General features: G+C 40.4%; 1 protein-coding gene across 2 annotated transcripts in view; it reads left to right on the forward strand.

The window, feature by feature from the left end:
• Nucleotides 1-20,863, forward strand: part of LAMA3 (laminin subunit alpha 3) — a 107,003-nt gene that overhangs the window by 66,238 nt on the left and 19,902 nt on the right. For both annotated transcript variants that reach the window (XM_059859361.1, XM_059859369.1), the window contains exons 40-52: nt 881-1,111; nt 4,820-4,933; nt 8,643-8,752; nt 10,534-10,614; nt 11,979-12,085; nt 14,753-14,803; nt 15,175-15,326; nt 15,870-15,980; nt 16,079-16,190; nt 16,777-16,944; nt 18,160-18,356; nt 19,102-19,218; nt 19,723-19,874. In XM_059859361.1, coding sequence (XP_059715344.1) covers nt 881-1,111; nt 4,820-4,933; nt 8,643-8,752; nt 10,534-10,614; nt 11,979-12,085; nt 14,753-14,803; nt 15,175-15,326; nt 15,870-15,980; nt 16,079-16,190; nt 16,777-16,944; nt 18,160-18,356; nt 19,102-19,218; nt 19,723-19,874 — 1,703 coding nt within the window. The remainder of the gene's footprint in view (nt 1-880; nt 1,112-4,819; nt 4,934-8,642; nt 8,753-10,533; nt 10,615-11,978; nt 12,086-14,752; nt 14,804-15,174; nt 15,327-15,869; nt 15,981-16,078; nt 16,191-16,776; nt 16,945-18,159; nt 18,357-19,101; nt 19,219-19,722; nt 19,875-20,863) is intronic.

Genomic DNA, 20,863 nt, shown 5'->3' on the forward strand with positions numbered 1-20,863 from the left:
ATACACCCATGCAGAATAGGTGCAGAAATACCAAATACTTGGTAATGGTGAGGAATATGAACTTAAACACTGTAGACCTTAAATATAAAGAATTTTTTTTATCTCTCTTTACTGCCACAATGAACCTGGGTTCTAGTTCACGACGCCTAATTTTAGCATCTCTGGGCTGGGCATCTTGTCCAATGTAGCCCTTAGCATTCCCTCCAGGGCCAATGGAGTAATGCTGAATCAGTCTTCAATAGAAGGTGATTCATTGCAGCCACAGACTTTACTTAATAGGGATGGAATGAATTGTTATCTGTTTTCCTTGGTGTCTAGGTACTAGTTTAGAATGGGGTGTCCAACATTCAGGTGAGTGAATTCAGCAGGGATTATTCCTACCTTAAACCTGTGCTCAGAAAGTTGAACTGGGTAATTTATTTCATATGCAGGCAAAGAAGATGTTTCTTCAAGCCAAATTCCATTTTCAGCAATGCTGTATTTATTAACAGCAAGAAAGCCCTGAAAGATTGGGTTTCTAGGATTTCGCTTACTCTTAAAAATAAAAGCATTTTCCTTCACATTTTTATGGTTTGATGGGTGATATCTCAAAGAAATTTGGATGACTGAAAAAGAACCTTGAGGCTTCTTCACTTTTTAGTACCTCAAAGCCATACTTGCCTCGCACAGTCAAAGCTACAGCCCTTTCTTCATGCTCGTTATTCTTTTTTCCCACCCACCCCATGTCTACTCTCCTGGACTCTATTACCCCACACCAGCTGGCACTAGACAAGTCTGCTCCATGGGTGTTTTGTCCCTTTTTCTGTCCTCTGGTCTTCTTTGAAGCTGCTCTTTCAAGCAGCTGCAGCGCTGTGCTCATTTTGTACCCCTTGATGTGCAGGGCAGCTTCAGGCACGCCAGCAGCGGCCAGCTGGTGTCCCGAGAAGAGCTGCTGACCATCCTGTCCAGGCTGGATGGCTTGCACATCCGGGCACTGTACTTCACGGAGAGCCAGCGCCTGGCGCTCGGGGAGGTCGGGCTGGAGGAAGCCAGCAGCGAGGGCAGCGGCAGCGTCGCGCTCAGCGTGGAGACGTGCGCTTGCCCGCCCGGCTACGCCGGTGACTCGTGCCAGGTAGGAAACACCCGCCTCCGAACTGTGCCATTACCTTGTGTCTTTGCCTACAGCTATACCTGCTGGGTTGGTTGGAGGAGCAGGATGGTGGTTAAAGTAATTAAGTGTGCTTCCTGTAAGCCTGTGCACTTTCAATGGCTCAAGTGCTTTCACCGTCTGAGAAGCGCTGTGGGGTTATTCTACTTGTGATTGCTTTTATGGAGCTGCAAACATAATTTTGCATATGTAAGGCACTATGATGAGGGATTCTTCTGTGATGCCCTCTGAGAGGCTGAATGTTCTCTTTGCTGTAGAGCAGATCAGAATTGACTTAATCAAAGTCTGTGGGACTATACACAGTGGAGAAGGTTCCTGATGTTTCTTATTTTAGCAGCGTCTAAGGGAAGTAGCCTGAATCCAGATAATTCAGGATACTATTTGTGTAGAAAAACATGTAAAATCTGAAATTACCATATTTGCAAAAAATATTTGGAGATGTGTTTATGAAAGATAGTGTAGGCTTTGCAAAATAATGCTATTAGCTGAAGACTGGCACTACAGCTCTATATCCTGTCCCTGATGCAGTTCCTGTAGCTGTAATTCTTTTGCTTGTCGCCTTGCTTAGCTTAGAGCTTGGCTGTTGCCGTCTGTAAGCACCCAATGCAGCAGAATAAAGCACCACAGAGATAAGCAGTGCACAAAGTGCACAAAATATGAGGAATTACTCTCAGAAAATGGTTGAGTATTACCATAAAGTAGCAATTGCTGTACTAATCTTGCAAAAGCTTTTTGAATTGAAAATGAATGAATAATATCTAGGCTGGAGCAGCTGCAGAGAGACTGAACAAAACCATGTATGGCTGGCTTACATTTCGTGTGTGCAGCCACTGCTCAGGACAGCTAATTCATCATTTACAGAGTAACCATTTTGGAATTACTTTTGATTTTTTCACACTTTCATTGCTCAGTGCCACGCACAAATTGATGAGCATTGACTGAAAATTCTACTGCCATCCCATTGTTTTCAACATACTGCCTTGGTTAAACTAAGCTGCTGGGGTTTTTTTCTTTTAACCTGGTGAAAATACAGAGCCTAAGGAAGTGATAAAGACATTCACTGGGAAGTTCATAAGCCCTGTATATTTATGCAGCATTACTCAGGCAGTGATTTACTGCTCTAATCACCAGGCTCTGTCTGGCTGCCTTAGGTGGGGAGGAGGTGATGCCTGCCACACCCTGACTTAGGTATATATTGAGCTACAGGAACTGCAGAGTTACTTGTTAACCTCAGGAACGGTGCTGTGTGCTGAGCGACTTGACTCACGGATAAAGTTTAAAGGTGGGGCCCGTCCCGGCCCAGAACCTCATTCATCTGAGTCAGAGGCTGCAGAAGAAGGGGGTGTAATAAGGGAAAGAACAGTGAGCACCGAAGGGAGAGCAGCGAATGGTCACAGGGGAGCCAAAGTAAAACCATGGCCCAAGCACAGAGGCCAAGAAATGCAGGATGGCTGGTTGTCACTTTAGTGTCCCTTGGGCATTGCCTAGCACAAGATATACAGCAGAGGCTCTCCTATCCCCACCTTCAGGAGAGGAGTCAATGGCAACAAGTTCAAATGGATTTTTATCCAAGAGAGGTAATTTGCTCATATTTTCTTCCTCGCTTCCTTCCTTCTTTCACTTTGTTTTTAAATGAACTGATTTGGTAACAACTTCTATATTACTTAATATAAAAGTAATGAGAAGATTAACTTTTTGTCTCAAAGTACTTTACAAGGGGTTTGTTTTAAATTGCTGTTTACTTGAAAACAATGATCCTAAAAAGCACTTGAGAGTGCCTGGAGCTTTATCTTCATGTGGAATCAGTTTATCATTTGTGTGGAATCACAAATGCTGCTTCAAAAAACAATGTGCCCACGTACTCCAAATGTGTCATTTTAAAGACAGCATAAATAGAAAAACAAGAGGCTGTACAGATTTTTTTTTTTCCAAATGCAATTAGATGTATTTTTTAAATGCCTGATTTATTTTTCTCTCCAAAAGAGACTTTAGGTAAATAAAATTTATATGCATTAGAGCATGTATTTTATTTAGTCATGCTGTTTAATGTATTTCAGGCCCTGGTTTCTTCTGAGGCTGTGTATATTGACTCCCTGTTGTTCAGGGAAAATATTCAGCCTGTAATAAATGTGTCTGAAAAACTTCAGCTGTCTATTCTAAATTTAGTCCTTGCTCACACTGAAGTCAGTATTCAAAGCTATTGATGGTATTAGTATTCTGCATGCTTCTTTTTTTTTTTCCACAATTATCCTACATGTAGAAAAGGCAAAGATGGCAGTAGTGATTGCTGTTTCAACAGCAGCAATTCAACATTCCTTCTGGGATCTGCTTTGTGAGAGATGAGTATTTTTTTCCCCTTTGGTAGTTTTATCGCTCAAAAATCCTCTGGTTAGTCCTGCTTCTGCATGAATACTTATGCCTCCAACCACTGGAATATGATTTGTGACACAATCCCACAGACCCTTTGCTCTTCAGATTGGTTCCATCAGTCTTGGTGGTGCACTTACTATGAGGAAAGATTTATGGCTTTAGAGTACAACTGTCACTTGTTCTCTGCGTGTTGCTGGGGCCAGCCCCTGCCCGTGAGGCAGAGGCAAGGCAGAGGTGCAGCTCTCAAGAACATTGCTGGAGGCAGGAACCTGGGAGGTGCTGGCTTCGTGGGGAGCACGGCTTTCTCCTCGTTTCCGTAAGCCTTTGATCCTCCTTGCACCACACCAGCTTCGTTCCTAGGGGAAAAGAGCTACAGAATAGGAGGGACAGACTTATGTCCAGTAATTTTTAGTGTGGTTGGCGTGCCTGGAGTATTCCAGGAGAAGATGGGCGTGAATTTTTCAAGTGTATGCAGAAGGACTTCATACCCATGACGAATTCCTTGTGATTTCCCTGCTCGTGCCAAGCAAGAGCCTGGTTTTAACATATCAGTTACTACCTCCCTGCTGTGGGTAAACAAACTTGACGTCTCTTCCTTCATTCAGAGCGTCCCTTTGGTTCAGCTCCCTGTTTAAATCCAACTGTGATCTGACAGGCTGTGCTCCTGCTCCTGTGCCCTCAATAGTTGGAACATTCTTGTCATGCTTCCCCAGTCTTCAGGGCAAGCCTGTACTTAGAAACTAGACCACTGTATGTTTTGTTACATCACCTAGCTATGTCTAGGTGTGGCTTTAGCTCTTGGTAGACTAAACTGTGGAAGTCATGATGAATGTATGTAAAAGGTATCCAAAATTGTTTCCAAGGAATACACTGTAGTGAAATTATTATCAAGATACAGCCGCTAATTAGTATGTGAGATTTCCAGTATGTGAGATTTCTTCTTTAGATTCACACTACAGTGTTCTCATACTCAAATACTTTTCTGTGGTTTAGAAATCATATTCTACACCTTTGTACAAAGCCACAGGAAATGTGTTTTTCTCAGAGGTTAGAGTCAAAATGATTAAACCATCACTGCCAAAGTGTTTAAAGCACAGGGTTCAGATGAAACTTTATCTCCATTAATTGCTATTTACTGCATTAAAAAAATGTAAGCAATATTATGAGCTTAGGAGAGCTTGAAAGGAAATTCATACCTTCACTACTCCTTGGAAATGGAAAACATTTGCAAACTCCACTTTCTGTAACATATAAAACTTTCTACCAATGCTCACCAATTTTTTTGTTGTTCTTGATGTCCAGGAGTGTGGTGTTGGATTTTATCGTGAGAGTCAAGGAATATTTGCTGGACGCTGTGTGCCCTGCAACTGCAATGGAAATTCAAATAGATGTCAAGATGGTACTGGAAAATGTATTGTAAGTATTTAGTAACATTCAGTAAGTTAATGGGAAGAAAAGGAGAAAACAGCATTTATCTTACTGCAATATGGACCATAGAGTATTGTTAAATTCCAAGCAACTAGGAATAATCCTCTTATGTCTCATTCTCTTAATTTTATATTTTTAATGAGCATAAGATGTGTACACTTAAATGTACATTTAATGTAACTGTGATTGATTGGAATAATTTGTGTCCTTGTCTTCATTTCTTTCTTTCACCTGTAATTTTTGTTAGCTCCTGGTTACAAAAAAGTCACCAAACTTGTACATAAGGAAACATTTGTAGTTATTTATAATAAACCTGGGTCTTATCTTGGCAGTCCTGAGCTTTAGACAGATGTACTAGGATATGTTTGTATAATGATGACAAACAGCATGTTCATATATAGCATAGGGCTTTGCAGAACTCTGTTTAATCAGCTTCAGTGTATTTCCACTAATCATAGTCTATAGCTAGATGGGTTAAAAAAATTGAATTAAATAAGATGAAGTTAAAGTAATAGAAGTTGGATTAATTAGAAGATTTCAACTGTTACAGAAGGTGTGGTGGGGTAGATTTTGCTCCCTGGCACTCTGTAATAAACCCAAAGCAGCCCCATGGGAGTGGATCAGCCCTCAGCTATGGAAGTGTGACACTTGGCTGACTGTGCTTCTCCAGTGCATATCCACAATGCTTCTGTGAATAGTTTGTCCTGAAAAATTCCCCTTAAAAAGCTTTTACTAATTTTTCATTTACTGTGCAAACAAGAACCTTGCCAACATCTTTCACGGTCTGTCTTTTCTGTTACTTCTTCCTCGTTCGCAGTGCATCCATTCTGCCTGCGGTGCATTCCTGTGCGTTATGTCATTCTCCCTGACTTTGTTTCAACCAACCCTGTTGCTTTAATGGAAACTATAAACCAATTCAGCACATTCTGGGAGATGACTTACAGGCTGCTGCTTTGGAGGGGCAGGGCAGGCCATGACAGGAAAGTGCTGCAGCACAGCAAGAAAGATCAAGAAGTTTCACTTCAGATTAGAATTATGAAGGCAAATTTTACTTTCACCTCATGAAGTATGTGATTTAGGTTTTTCTTTATCCCATCCTTCTCACAGCTGGATTAACTTTCAGATAGGTACAGCTAAATCAGCCCTTAGTCCCGGGCAGGCAAAGTCATCCAGAATAATGTGGTGAAAAATGAAAGCCCTGAGGGCTCTTATTTCCATCATGAACTTCCGCCTATCCAAGAGCAAGTTTGTCTCTCTGTAGAGGAGCCATGGGACAAAAACCTGACGTTCAGAGAAGACAAGGAAGCTTCCCACTGTGGAGCCATCAAGTTCCACATCCAAAATGCAAAGCTTGTTCACTTGGCTTCCTGCTCCTCACCTGGAGCCCCAGGCCTGAGTACCTACATTTGTCAGTGTCCCTCCAGTGACAGCCTCCAGAGGCAGCTTGGTGAGGGAGGCTAAGGCCAGGCTGGCCCCTTCCCCTGTGCAGCAGCACAGCCCTCCCTGGCTCAGGCAGTCGCTCTCCCACTGCTGCATGCTGCTGGAAGGAGAGGAGTGCACTGCCATGCTGCTGGAAGAAGGGAACAATGGAGGGCAGGGGGAGGTGGAGAAGAATGAAGACCTTGGTTCTCGTGTGAAGGGAAAAAGCATTTCTCGTCCATTAATCAGGCTTTGTGTCCTCATGGTCCCTGCCCTTCCTCCTGGAAGGCACATTCCCTCAGCAGCAGCATGGTGCTGAGACTTGCTGATCCCATGGCATGTTGCTTCATGTCACGGAGCCCCACGTGTCTGATGTAAGCTTGGTGGCTCTGCTGTGGCCCTGACACACTCTGCTCTGACTGCCTGGTACCATGTGGGTGCATATGGAGTCAGCTGGAAGTTCTCCTTTAGGGTTTGCAATACTTGATGGTTTGGAGATGCTGTGACTCTAGGGGTATCTCTGACCCTGTAAAACTTGAAGAAAGGAAGACCCATTGGGGAGTTGCTGCTCTGGCTCCATTGCACTGTGCCTAGGGAGCTCCAGCCTTTATATGCCATGTAGCTAGAGGAGCAGCATGGCACATTTAGGGTGGCTTATATGTGAAATAGCTGAAATTTTCTTTGCAATTACAGAATTGCTTCAGTTTCTATTGACAGAGTGAGCAAAACAAAAAACCAGGGGATAACCTTGTTTGAGGAGGTTGCTCTAAGATGAAACCAGAACACATAATTTAAATACATCTCTTTTACTCTTTCTGCAGTTGAATTTATTATTCAGGATTATGAAAATTGACAGTAATTTTTCAGAAACAGATTCTGAATTTTCTATTAGGCTTTTGCAGGAACATATGCACCAGCTTTTATAGAGGCCACATTTTAAAATGGTTTCTTTTGCAAACATAGTGCCTTTATGATATTTGATGTTTAACTTCATGTCAAATGGCTCATATGGGAACTGGAGCTTCTCCTGTTCTTTCCCAGAACCTTTTATCAATGAGCCACAGATACAGTTCTTTAACCAAAATGAAAACAGATTAGGAGTTACCACCTGAGGGAAGAGCTTGTGGTTGAGGGAATCTGGTGTGAAGAAATGGGAAGGAGAATGGAGTTTCAGAGGAGATGTGAAAGACAGAGCCGTTTCTCATTTGTAGGGAAAAACACCCCTCTTCTGCCAGTCATGGTAGTAGGGTCTTCAAACATAGCCCTGAGCCATCGAGGTCCCTGAAATGGAAGCACAGTTTGCTCAGTGACTGCTTCCAGCCGATTTCCCACTTTCTTTTTTCCATCTTCTGCTCTGTTAGTAAGCCTTCAGCTCTGTGAGACATTTGATCAGTCTGTTGCACAGAAGACAAGCAGTTGTAGAACTCAGGAGTGTGAATGCCTCTTGACTGTTAGTCATTTGATATTTTTCTTATGGCTGCTTATGTATTTTTATGCTGCTTATGTATTTGAACAACTTCTATTTTAAATTAGCAACACTTTAGGTAATGGAAAGGCAACTTCCTTATTCTGTACCTGTAAAATATAAACATTTGACACTTAGACAGCACTAGAATTAAGAATGTTTCTAAACCAAGATACAGTTCCCAACAATTTTATCATGGGAAAAGGGGTCAGCTGCATCAGTTTCAATACTATTCTTAGCTTTTGCTTTCTATTATTTATTCCAGTTACTACAGAAAAATACAAGTAACACATACACTGGAGAAACTACATGAAATTCAATTCTGGTCTGAATCTACTATGTGAAACAATTTTTGTATTTATTTAATGAGATTTTTTAAAGGAATGTACTTTGGCTCAATTGATTGCATGCTTTTAGATGGTATCTGCCTTCTAAGCAGTGTTAAGATGCAAAATTTAAAGTTTTATATAAATGTAGTGACTTTTAATTGTAGTATGAAGACAGAGAAAGAGCATTAATTGAATGCTCCTTTGCTAACTATGAATCTAGCTGAGTTTCTTTAAAAATGTATTTAATTCAACTTATTTCTCCGTTGCTTTTCCACAAGAGGAAGGAAATTGTGCTTTGTACAGTTAGAAAATGGACTGAAACTGTTCTGTCCTGGCTATGAAGGCAGTTTGGCAATAAATGCTTGCTTATATGGAAGAAAAAGAACATATTCTCCTAGTAAATAGGCAGTAATTTTTTAAATAATAGTAAAGCCATATTGAGTGTTAAAGCACTGCTAAATGTCTTGCTCATTTCCTTTCCAAGGACTGTCAATACAATACTGCTGGGGAGAAATGTGAGCACTGTAAAGATGGTTATTTTGGAGATGCCACTCAAGGTTCCTGCCGGGAATGCCCATGCCCATATACAAACAGGTACAGTAAAAGCTTGTAAGAAGAGTCAAGCAGGGGAGGGAAGAAAAAAAAGGGGAAAAAAAATGAGGGAGAGAGAAGAAAAAATCCCAAAGCCCAAACTCTGCTACCATAGGAATATCATGATCTTCTCTCTTCTCATATTGAGAGCTTGGTGGTCTGTCTCACAGCATTGCCTTTTTTAAAAAGCTGAGTATTCCAATTATAATTCAGATCCTGAACTTCAGAGGCACAGTGCTCATAGCTTTGGGGAGACCCAGACAGTAGTAGTGGGCTTTTTTTTCAAAACCATCAGTACTTCCTTCTCCTTATAGTGAGAAATATACAATGATGTCTTTTCCCTTACTGGGCATATCCAGAATCCTTCTTTTTTACTGGAATGGAAGATGTCTCCTAGCCATTACTCTGGCTAGGAGATAAGAGAAAACAGTGAAACAAGCCTTTTGTAGGAATTAAAAAAAATTATTAAGATGCAAAAGTAATATAAAAACATTTATGGTCTTAAGCACATATCTAGAACTGTAAAAGAGTATGATTGCTTTTCCTGTCAAAGTTCTGTTTGAAGTGCAAACACACTGAGATGAAAAGTGAAAAAATGAAACTTACTTGTATCAAATAAGGTTGCCAGGCTTTTAAAACTGAGCAGTTAATTGCATTTAAAATGCATGGTGTGCTTAGCCAGATTGTCATCATTGGTCACTTCTAAACCACGGTAAATAAAATCAAATTTTAAAAAAACCCAAGCCCTAAGCTATAAATCACTAAAGGCACCACATGGTATTTGCCAGGTGCATTAGCACACACCACGTAACCTTAAGTAGGAGATTTACACCATCAGACAATAGACAGGTTTATCATTTATCAGAGAACTCTCTGATAGATCTGGTTTTGACAGCCTCTTCTGCAGGTGCTTGCCTGAGGCTGTCTGAACATGTTTTTAGTCTTTGTTTGCTTTCAGAGTTCTGAAATATCTAGGGAGACCATAAACCTGTGCAGTTTCATAACTGCAGATTAGAGTGGTGAATATCATTCTTGACATAGGAAATGCACCCCACCTGGCATTACTGGAGTTGACAATTTTCCATTCAGTCAAATTCCAGTAATTCTTAGTGCAGACCTCTCTCTTCGATACACAGACTTGCTTTATCCAATAGATTAAAAAATGAAAATAGCCAACATGGCCCTGCTTCACCTCTTGCCGTCTCCTTCACAAACATTGAACTTTGAATCTAGACAAATCTGTTTCAAAGAGCAGAGACAAAAGTTCATTGTGTTAACCAGATTCTTGGGATTCCAAAAATTGTGCACAACTCTACTTTGCCTTAAAGTTAAAAAAAATCCCTAAATAACACTATCTACATAAAAATATCCTTTAATGTTCTCATCTGTTGAAAAGAAAAGAAAAAAGATGTATAAACATGAGGAAAGGTCTGTCTAGCACAGGCAATTGGTTCTTGCCTACTAAGATAAAACAGCTACCTGGACTTGTTGTATGACATCACTATTAAGGTTTATTTTAGGAATTCCTTTGGGTAGTGAACTATTATACTCAGTCCACAGGGCCAGGAAATTATAATTTTTTGAGTCTAAGGAAATGATTTACACAAAAAATATGAAACGCCCAAGAATTAGTCACAATAAATTGTCTAGAGGCAATTAAATTAGCTGAGAAGTAATTTGGTGGTGTAAAAACTTTTCAATCTGAAAGTCATTAAAGTGAACCTCTAGAGTGTAAAACCTATTTGATCATGTGCTCACAAAAATATTTTTGCTTCTTCTCAAAGATTTGCAGTTGGCTGTGTGGCAAATGGTGAAGAAATCCAGTGTCTCTGCAAAGAAGGCTACACTGGAGCTCGTTGTGAACGGTGAGTAACCTGTTTCTCAAAACCAAGAGTTTTGAGAGACACGATAAAAGGAGGGATGTCTGTATTGGGACAGACACATGTGGACATATGGACATGCACCTGTGCACAATATGTATGTCCATAAGGAGTAACTATTTATATGAACAGCTGCTGAAGAGTGGTGCTGTGGTGTAATTCCACCCACAAACCCTCCAAATGCTCCCTGGGGAAATAAATGTAAGCAATTCTCCACACACTGACATTTTTACTGAAAAGAGGTGTCTGCCTCTTTGCCGAAGTGCCCTATGCCTTGCCTCATCCTGCACTCTGGTAATAATGACTCCCTCTTATTTCACCCCTTTTCAAGTTAAAAACATTTTCCCCTTTCCTTCAGTGTATATGATGGTGCCTCAATGGCCTTATGCAGCAGCAACCATTTAGCACCATACCCTTTATCCCAAATCATTCTGGTGTGCTCCTCAGTTGGCAATTACACACACCTGAAGCCATCTCTTTTGCTGGAACCTTGCAGCAGTCTAGCAAAGCAAGAGAGGAACAGCATGGCTGTTTCAGGCAGGCAGAGGAACCAATTTCACTGAGTTTCAAATCCAGAGAGAACTGAAGTGTAATGGAGTGATGTTGTCTGGTTTGGAAATTTGAGGCTAGTAAGTCCTGATGTCACATCTGAAGACAGGACCTGCAGTAGGACCCGGTCTTGTCCTCCAAGACTGGTGCCTTTGACCCTGTCTAATCTGCAGGTTGTAAGTATTTTCTGTTCCAGATGTAGCTGTACCTCAGCTGCTCATCATGGCCCTTTGATGCTGCATTATCACCCTTATAAGTCTTACCACAGAGTGACTTCTAGGAATGGTAGCTATCCAGTGTGAACAATAGATTTTACCTTTAAAATACTTAGAGATCAGTCACACAGACTGCTTTGCTGGCTGGAGGCGAGGGGGTATCACACAGCAGAAGGGTGATGATGTCATTCAGTGCTGTTGCCGTTTGAAATCTCAGCTGTGCTTGCAGTATGATCCCCCTCAGTATGTGTTTTCTGGTGAGATCACAGGCCAGAATGGTATGGTTTGCTTGGTTAAGCCTTGTCAAATTCTTGTCAGATTAAGTGAATTATTCCTGCAAGAGCACTGTGGGAGTTCTTTTATTTTTAGAAAAAAATTCTGCAGCATTCACAAAGATATTTTTAGCATAGTGCAGAGGACAGTGTAAACCAAAAATATATCATTTCTGTCTAAGTCAAGACATGAAATCAAAAGTTCTTGAAAGTTTCTTCAGGCTAATAACTGGGGTTTTATCTCAAGGGAAAGTATATTCCACAAAATTAGCTTCAACTATTTAATAAAAATTACTTGTATCTCCTCATCTAGCTGTGCTCCTGGATATTTTGGAAATCCACAAAAATATGAAGGCTTCTGTCAGAAATGTAACTGTAATAATAATGGACAGCTGGCTAGCTGTGACCACCTGACTGGAGGTACGTGAGGGCCTGTGAATGGAGCATTGTTCTGAATAGAAAGGGGAGCTTTGTTTTCTCTTTGGGAAGCGAAGAAGGAAGGTACTTGGATAAGCTGAACTGAAGGAAAGATCTAGACTTAACAAGACATGTAGATAATTTTTTTACAAAATGTAAGATTTCCTAAAACACAACACCATGGTAATAGAAGGGCTGTCCCTGAGTCATCAGGTTTACCCTTCTAAACGTTTTTGTCCTGTATTTCCCTTCATAAATACTGCCAACTTTTTGTTTTTATTTCATGGCAGTGTTTTTAAATATATCGTGGTTCCTTTGTTGACAGGGTTAAATCATATCCTGCCAGTCTGTTTTACGGATTTAGGAAACTGAGCATCCTCAAAATGTCTTTTTAAAATGTATTTGGCACAGTTTAGTGAAATCTTCTGAGTCTGCTTCAGGCACTGCCGTCTTAGGTATCCAAGCTGCCTGCATTTGCAATGGAAGTTAGAACCTGACTCAGGAGGCTCTTTTATAAATCCTGCTACACTGCTCTTCTAGCTAAAACATTAATGATTTCCCAGAATCAGTCACACATGTACTTCACTACTAGTAAGCTCTTACATAATGCCATGGGCATATGTTTGCTTTATCTTTTAGAATTCTGAAGTAAAGGGCCTGATCTTACATTCTTCAGAGTGCCTTTACCTTGATTCACCTTAGTCCCTTGGGATACTCCTTTATATTTAGAAACACAGAGGCCACTGCTCCTGAAATGTCCTGATTCTCCAATATTTTCATTCACCAGTAACATTTCAGTTTTCCTTCCCTGTAGACTCATTTTCTTCCTCGTATGTTAGTCAAGTTTCCAACTAAAAAGTCCAAACATTTATATACTCTTCATTTCTCTGCCCTGCTGTGCGTCCTGCAGTCTAGTAACTGCAAGGAACCCATTGTCTTTCCTTGGCCACAGAAACCAGAAAAACAGCAGGTGATGTGAACTGCTGTTGGCAGCTGGTGCAATTTTTCAATAGCTTGCTCTCATTTCATATTTAATCAATGAAGTAATACATCTCTATTGTACCTTATATGGAACAGATCCAAGCAGTGTTTGATGTTTTATCATTCCTTTCTTTTTTGAAGCAACAGTTTGCCAGGACAAACTAATCCATAGGGCAATATTCAACAAGCCAGTTTGTTTTCCTCCAGTTACACCTCCTGATCAGCATTAGTCCCTTTCTCTGCATTAGGAATAAGCCCCTCTGTGATCATTGGCACAGTATGTTCTAGCAGGTTCCTTTAGCGGGATGTTCGGCTCTTGGCCAGCACTTCACCGTTTCTTGGCTGATGTTGTTGGTGCACAAGCTGTAATAATAGTTTTATTTAATTGGTACTTCATGGTGACAGCTGAAATGTGCCTGCTGTTAGCTGAACTACACAATGCAGAACGGCACGGATGCTTGAATTTCGGAGGAATTTCCTTCATTCTCTTAAAAATGTATTCTTTATGATTTGTCTCCTTTTGGCAGCAGTGATCACTACCAACCCTGTTTAACTTCCTCATGACTTAATGTGCAAGTGCCAAAGGAAATGGCACAGCTAGGCAGTTTGTTCCAGGCTGTTTCATGCTGCTGGTAAAGTTCAGGTCCAATTTTATCACTGTATCCTCTCACAAGCTGCCAGCTGTTGATGACAGTGGCAGCCCATACTGAATGCATTCTTTTCCCTTAGAGTAAAAGACATAGAATCATTAAGGTTGGAAAAGACTTTCAAGATCATCGGGTTCAATCTTTGACCAAGATGCACGGCCCTTTTCATTTTCAAAAGGAGATGAGAGCTTGCCAGTAGGACCAAGCCTGTAAAAGGAACTTGGGCATCAAGCTGGAGAGATTGCTGTCCTATATGATGGCATTTTTAGGAGCCAGTTCCTCTCCTGCATCCTAGAAGTTAGTATCCTAGGATGTTACTCCATATGCACCTGGAGACGTTAAGCTTCTTATAACAGGGTTTGTAAAGGCCAAACAAAAGAGTGCACTGGACAGGAAATCACCTGTGCTGCCTTGTTGGAAAGTCTGAGGGATGTTTGTTATATATGACCTGCATCTGTGGTCCAAGCTGCTTGCTTGATCTTACGTACAGTGCCTCCATCTATGCACACACACTGTGGTTTTCTCTCAAGCTTGATTAATACCTTAATCTTGCAAGCTGTGGCAGGCATGAAGGAAGGCCATAAATATTTCTCAGTTCCTTGTGGGTAAGACATTCTTTGGGGAATCAGAACCTGTGGTGTGAACCTGGATACTGAAGTAGATAGAGGGGTTTGAACTTTTGTCCTGCGTAAAGTGCTTTAACAATATAATCTTGTCTCCAATCCTGGTAGTGTTATTCTAGGCAAATTCTAGCAATACATTTGAGAGGGTCTCCTGCTCCTATCCAAGTAGCATATATTGTGGAATTACAATAGGTTTCCTTTGAGGGATGGAAAAGGTGTTGCTGTCATCCTTAGTGGGAGTTGAAGGTTCTGGCATGCTCAAGCCTTCTGAGCATTTCAGCTCATTCACAGTGGGTATGGATTTATGAAAGGGCAGCATCATGTCTTAATGGCTGCCAAACATGAAAAGTGAGGGAAAAAATGCAGTAGTATTTCCATAAGGAGACTTCGGTTGCTAATGGATTATCTTGTGATTTCAGAATGCTTCAATAATGAACCAAAAGATGTGGATCCCAATGAAGATTGTGATGGTGAGTGATAAAATAGAACTGCACTTGGATTACTTTCAGCTGGCTCTAAATACATACTGCTGACTGTTTTAAGGGTGACATAGTTTAAAAAGAACTGAGATATCCTGTAATGAATGTTTTGAAAGCAAACATTCAACCAGGTACTTGGAAAAATGATTAAAGAGATACTCATCTAGGTCTAAATGGAACCTCCTCCTTACTTCTGACTTAAGTCACTTCCCTTAATGCTGCAGGCTTCGTTGTTGCCTTTGTTCTTCTGACTACACCAGGTGACAAGTCTCAAAGCTGTTCCACCATTACTAATGTGTTCAGTGAAATGTTCTCTGTGTTAAATACCAAGGATATGTATTGATTTCCACTGCTCCCTCCAGCCTGCGACAGCTGTGTGATTACACTGCTGAAGGATTTGAGCACAATGGGTGACGAGCTTCAGCTCATCAAGTCTCAGCTGCAAAATGTCCATGCAAGTACCCACACTCTGGAGCAGATGAGAGACCTGGAAACACGCATCAAGGACTTAAAGGTAGGAACACAGAAACACAGAAAAGAGGGTTTCAGATTAAGTGGATAGGCAATGAACCCAGGAGCCTTTGCCATAGTTTTGTCACTTGCAAGCAGACATACGTCAACCTTGGATTCCAAATACCAGATGCTGGCAGCACTGGGCTTCACCTGTTGAAAAGTAGCTGTGGTTTCCATGTCATGCTCAGAAACAGAATCAGTATCTCTGCTTTTCCTGAGGCCTGCTCCCCTTGGAAGTTATACCTCTCAGGTGTCCCTCTAGCTATGTCTATTTCAAGCACTTCATGTCTCTGCATTACCGAAAACCCCCAACATTCCACTTGCCATTACCAAAATTCATTCTAAAAGAATGTTCTTCAGTTGGAATAGCAGTTGCTATACTCACAGATAAAACCCTCAGGTTTTGGGAAGGAATTGTTCAGTTTTCATATCAATAACTTTGCTGTTATTTACCTTGGGTAAACATTTAATCCAGTGAAATTTTTGCTTTTTGTCTGCTGGGCAGTGGGTGATTTATTGGATTATTTTTTTCCTTTCTTTTCAGGTCTTATTGAACAATTACCGTTCTGTTGTTCATAATCAAGGTTCAAAGGTAGATGAGTTGGAGACAGAATTCATTAATCTAAATCGTGATGTAAATGCTCTCCAGGAAAAGGTGACTTACCAAATAAATTTAAAAGTATATGTCTCCTGACTATGTATTAGCATGCTGAATCCAGATACTTTTAATCTAATAGTTTTTTCCCTTGCTAGGCTGAAATGAACTACAAAGAAGCTGAGAGATTATTTAGCAATTTTGGCCAAACTCATCAGAAAGGAAAGGATTTGGTTTCACAAATACAAATAGTGGTCAACAATATACGAGGTAAAAAATAATTTCTAACTCGTGTTTTGTTTTATAGCATCTTTTTGGCTTATTTACAATATTCTTAATTACACATTAGAGGTTTTCTTAGAAAACAACTTTGTAAATCAGAATTTAGTCACAGCTGTAGTATTCACTCTTCCTATTAGAAATCTAATACATAATGTTCGTTTAGGACCCTACCTTCCCTATGAAGGGAAAAGGGACAGAGAAGCTTCACTACAGAGGCATTTCAAGCAACAAATTTGACTATCCCGACTCAAGTCTAACTTTGTTCTGGATTGTTATCATGGGCTCTTTAAAGTTAGAAGCTTAAAATTACTGCTGTGAACTTGGTTATTTGGGACAAATTTCAAGGTCAATGCCATCTTGCTCTCTCTGGTTGCATGTCATGGGATGCTTTTAATCTTAATAGAATTAATGGAAAGTGGATCTGTTTCATTAAAGGAAAAAATAAGACATGCCTATTCCTGAATTCATTAACGAAGCAGATCCATCTCAGAGAAGATGTTGGCCCCATCATTTGGGAATTTTGAATAGGCTTAAGCACATCCTGGTTTTAACCTTGACAGTGCTTTTTTTTCAGTGCTCTTGGAACAGGTAGCTGGCACAAGTGCAGAAGGGAACAACCTGCCCCTGGGAGATGCCTCTGAAGAGCTGGCCAAAGCCCAGCGCATGATGGCCGAGATGCGGAGCCGCAACTTCGGCCAGCTTCAGGCTGAGGCAGAGCAGGAGCGCACGGAAGCTCAGCGGTGTAAGTGCTTGTTCTCTCAGCTTCTGACTTTCTGGAAAGACCAGTCTTAAATCTGAAGAATTATGTAATTGAATTATTGAATTGAAAAAGAATGGAATTGAATTGAGTAAGAATTATTGAATTGAATAAGAACTATTAATTGAATAAGAATTATGAAGAATAGGGTTGGAGTAGAGGGAGTGGCCTTTTGCAGTGTAGCCCTGAGATTTGAAGCTGTTGTTAGTCAACGGGAAAGTGGTCGTTCTGGAGGGGATTTAAAGGCATTTTTAGTGTGTTAGGGAAGAAAGTGGGTTGAGCTGGGGAAGAAACCCAGTAGATCCTTCTTTTCTAACTAGATCAATCTCAGTAAAATAAAGATGTAGCCAGTCCTAACACACCTATGCAATACTTCTGTGTATTGTAAGAGATGGGCAGTGGTACATAGAGTTATTTTAGAGGAATTGCATGTTTAATTTAACAACAGATTTTCAGAAGCTACTAGAGTAGTCCAAGGGCCAGGTCATACAAGGACGAGGAAATTCAGGAGTTCTAGTTGCACTAGTTGTTGTGTTCTCTGCAAGTGTTTGACTGGGACATTCAGAAACTTGATTCCAGACAGTGGAGACATCAAGAGAAGTTGCAGGCTTATCTCCAAACTAGGGGCATAGTGGAGGAATGTGGAATGTAAATGTCACCCATATGAGTGACAGTTAATTTCCATCAACCTTGAACATTGATACCTACCTCTGAGTGACTCTTCTGTATTCTATTTTGTCAGCAGTGAAATGGGCATGCTAAAGAGTGTGATTAATTTGACGTCTTTTTTGTTCCTATATTCTTTGAAATTAGATGTGTTCGTATCTCTTCATTGGTTACGGAGGAGGCTTTTATAACTAGTGCAGTTGTAGATGTCAGCATTGTAGATGAAATTGTTGATGAAATTATGTTATTTCCATATTAAAAAAATTAGTGTTTTCAGATCAGCATCATCCTTACTTAATTAAGAGAACATTTATGTGGGTTCTGTGCAGCAGCAAACTAGTGAGCAGATTTGATCCAGCAAGGTGCTGAATAGTATCTTTGCTATAGTAGCACTGAAATTAGCATTGCAGAAGATGCACAGTTCACACAAGAAGGGCTTTATAATCCTGAATGCCAAGGCATTTTTAACGAAGTTTGTTCTGGATCTCTTCTCTGAACAAAACTTTTCTTTTGGTCTTGGTCCTGATGCTGCAGTACTGGCACGTATTAAGAATGAACTACAGAAGTACCACCAAGAGAATCGTGGGCTTATTAAAGTTGTGAGGGATGCACTGAATGAATACGAATCCAAAATCACTGACCTTCGTGAAGCTCTGAATGATGCGACAGCTCAAATCAAGCAGGCTGAAGGCTTAAACAGAGACAACAAAGTTCTGTTAGAAGACATTAAGGTAATGGTGGGCATCAGGAGAAAAAAAAAATTAAACCTCAGAAGATAAGAAGTGGTTTTGGTTGCTGCTTTTGACCTCACAAAGCCAAGCAGCACTAGTTCTTTATAGACTTTCTTCAGGGTCTCTTTGCATCTTCTGATGGGTGTGTGGACAGGTGTAAAGGTATGTACTGCTGCTTATGGTCTCTTTGTGTGACCAGAACTTGTGACCAAGACATAGCTCTGATGGGAGCAGGGAAGGACAGTCTCTTCCCAGCACTTCTTTCCAGTTGCCACTAGTGCTTTTGTTTCCTTTTCTAGACCAAATTCCTGATGCTGATGGACTTTTCATAGTAATTTCTTCAAAGTATTTAGCCTTAACAGCCATGAAAGATGGGAGCAAAAATAGGTGCAATACTGTTAAATTATTTGGGAATAATGTTCCACATAACAACTTCTGAGGCCTCATCAGGACAAAGAACAGCTGTTATTACTGAGCAGTATTTGAATTTTAGAGCTGGTAGAATAGTACAAGGAATAAGTGCATGCTTATAGGACACATTCTCTTAATTGTGGTCTCGTTGAAATGTATCACTGGTTTAGCACACTCATTTAATGAAAAAAAGTGACTGTACCCTTGGTAAATGCTACTGCCAGCTAGATTAGGTTTGCATTTGTATTTTTTTAATTTTGGTTTTAAGATACAGCTTTTCCTGCCCCTTTTCTTAACTCAATCACATGTTGTTCAACTTCTCATTTTTTCTCAGAAACGGATTGAGGAGACAAATGTGCAACAGAATGGTGTCCTGGATATTCTGAGCTCAGCCCGGTCTTCCCTGACACAAGCTAAGAGTGTACTTGGGTTATTGCAAGAGAGCAAAGAGGTAAAGTTTAAGAGAAGGTTAAAAACCCCAATATCTTCTTGGAGATGAGGCTTATCAGAGCCAGTCAAGAAAGAAAGGATCCCACAGCCCATCCTGGATGCATAAGGAGTCTGCCTGCCTGCACAGGTTTCTGTAAGAGAAGCTTGTTGAGGGCTGTGATGTGTCTGAGGAAGACACTGAGCTGCAGGTATCAGAATCTGGGAGAACATCTGTGAGAAGTGCCATAAGCAATTGTGCTATTCTTGTCTTTCTTTCTGGTTAATTGCTTTTAGCCACTGTCAGAGGGGCAAGATACTAGGCTAGAAGGGTCTTTGCTCTGACTCAGCTTTTATGTAATGGATCTGGAAGGATAATGTAATGACTCCAGTAACCTGCAGAATAAGTTGGAAGGGAATGTTTTTCCCTTTGGTCTCCGCAGGTGCAAGGTATGTGTAACACCAAAGTATACAGAGACAAAATGAAACATGTACAAATACAAATAAAAGTATACCTTTTGAATCTTAGGAATATGAAAGCCTGGCTGCTCAGCTGGATGGAGCAAGGAAGGACATGAATGAAAAAGTGGCAAATCTCTCATCAGCAAGCAAAGAACCACTGGTGGTGAGGGCCGAGGAACACGCCAAATCTTTGCAAGATTTGGCAAAACAACTGGAAGAGTATGTTGCCATTCCTGTAAATGAGTAACTTTTGTACAGAACAAAAAAAGTGGTTGTAATGGTCTGTAATTTCATTTGCTTTTATAACTATTTGCAAAGCTACAGAGAAATTAAGTTGGTCTCTTTCTGCTTCTTCATGATGTACCGAAGTTTTCTTTTTCTCCAAAACCCACATCTTCCTGTATTTTTCCTGGGTTTTTCCCCCCAGAAATGTGAACTCACATAATACTGTTTTATACTACGGTACTAACACTTCATTAACATCTTACTAGCAAGAGAAGATCCTTATGTACAGAGTGGGAAGATGTTTAGCATATTTTTTGTAGAGTTATTTCAGGTACTCGTACTCAGGGATGCTTATATGGTGTCAAAGAATTGAGGCAAATAATTTGAATCAATAGCTGTCTTGGAAGTCTTCAGACATGCCTGCTTAGCACTCTGGAGGAAAAGACCTCCATTGGTTTTCTCACCCTTCAAGGAATCTTCTAGAAAGGCAAAAATATTGTAAAGTTGATAGGAATCAAGTGTTTCTCTCTCCATTATTTGTACTTTGCACTGGAATTATGAGAAGGGTTTTGGAGGCCTTCTGTGATACATCAGAACAAAATGGAAAAAAAAAAAGTGAAATCCTGATTTACTTTTCCCTGTACAAATTGTTTGCATTTTGTCATTGCACCAACTACAAAGTCTCAGAAAGTTAAATTCCAAAATACCTAACATGGCTGCAAAATTCTTGGGTGAAAAAACACATTTTCATTACTTTTTTTGTTAGTTTTCAGTGTGATTTTTTTTCAATTAAGAAGACACTGTTCCCACAAATACAAGGCAGCTAGTACTAGACAGTTGTATAGTTCACAGGGAGTGGGTAGAAGAGATTTTCTCTGTTGTTTCTTTTTCCAGAGCTGCTGTGCTTGTTCTTGGGGAAAACGCAAAAGGTCTTGATCTGACATCTACAGTTCTCTGAATTCCTCTTAACTGAATTGTATTTG

The sequence above is a fragment of the Haemorhous mexicanus genome, chromosome 1, assembly GCF_027477595.1.
Source record: "Haemorhous mexicanus isolate bHaeMex1 chromosome 1, bHaeMex1.pri, whole genome shotgun sequence".
Taxonomy (NCBI): domain Eukaryota; kingdom Metazoa; phylum Chordata; class Aves; order Passeriformes; family Fringillidae; genus Haemorhous; species Haemorhous mexicanus.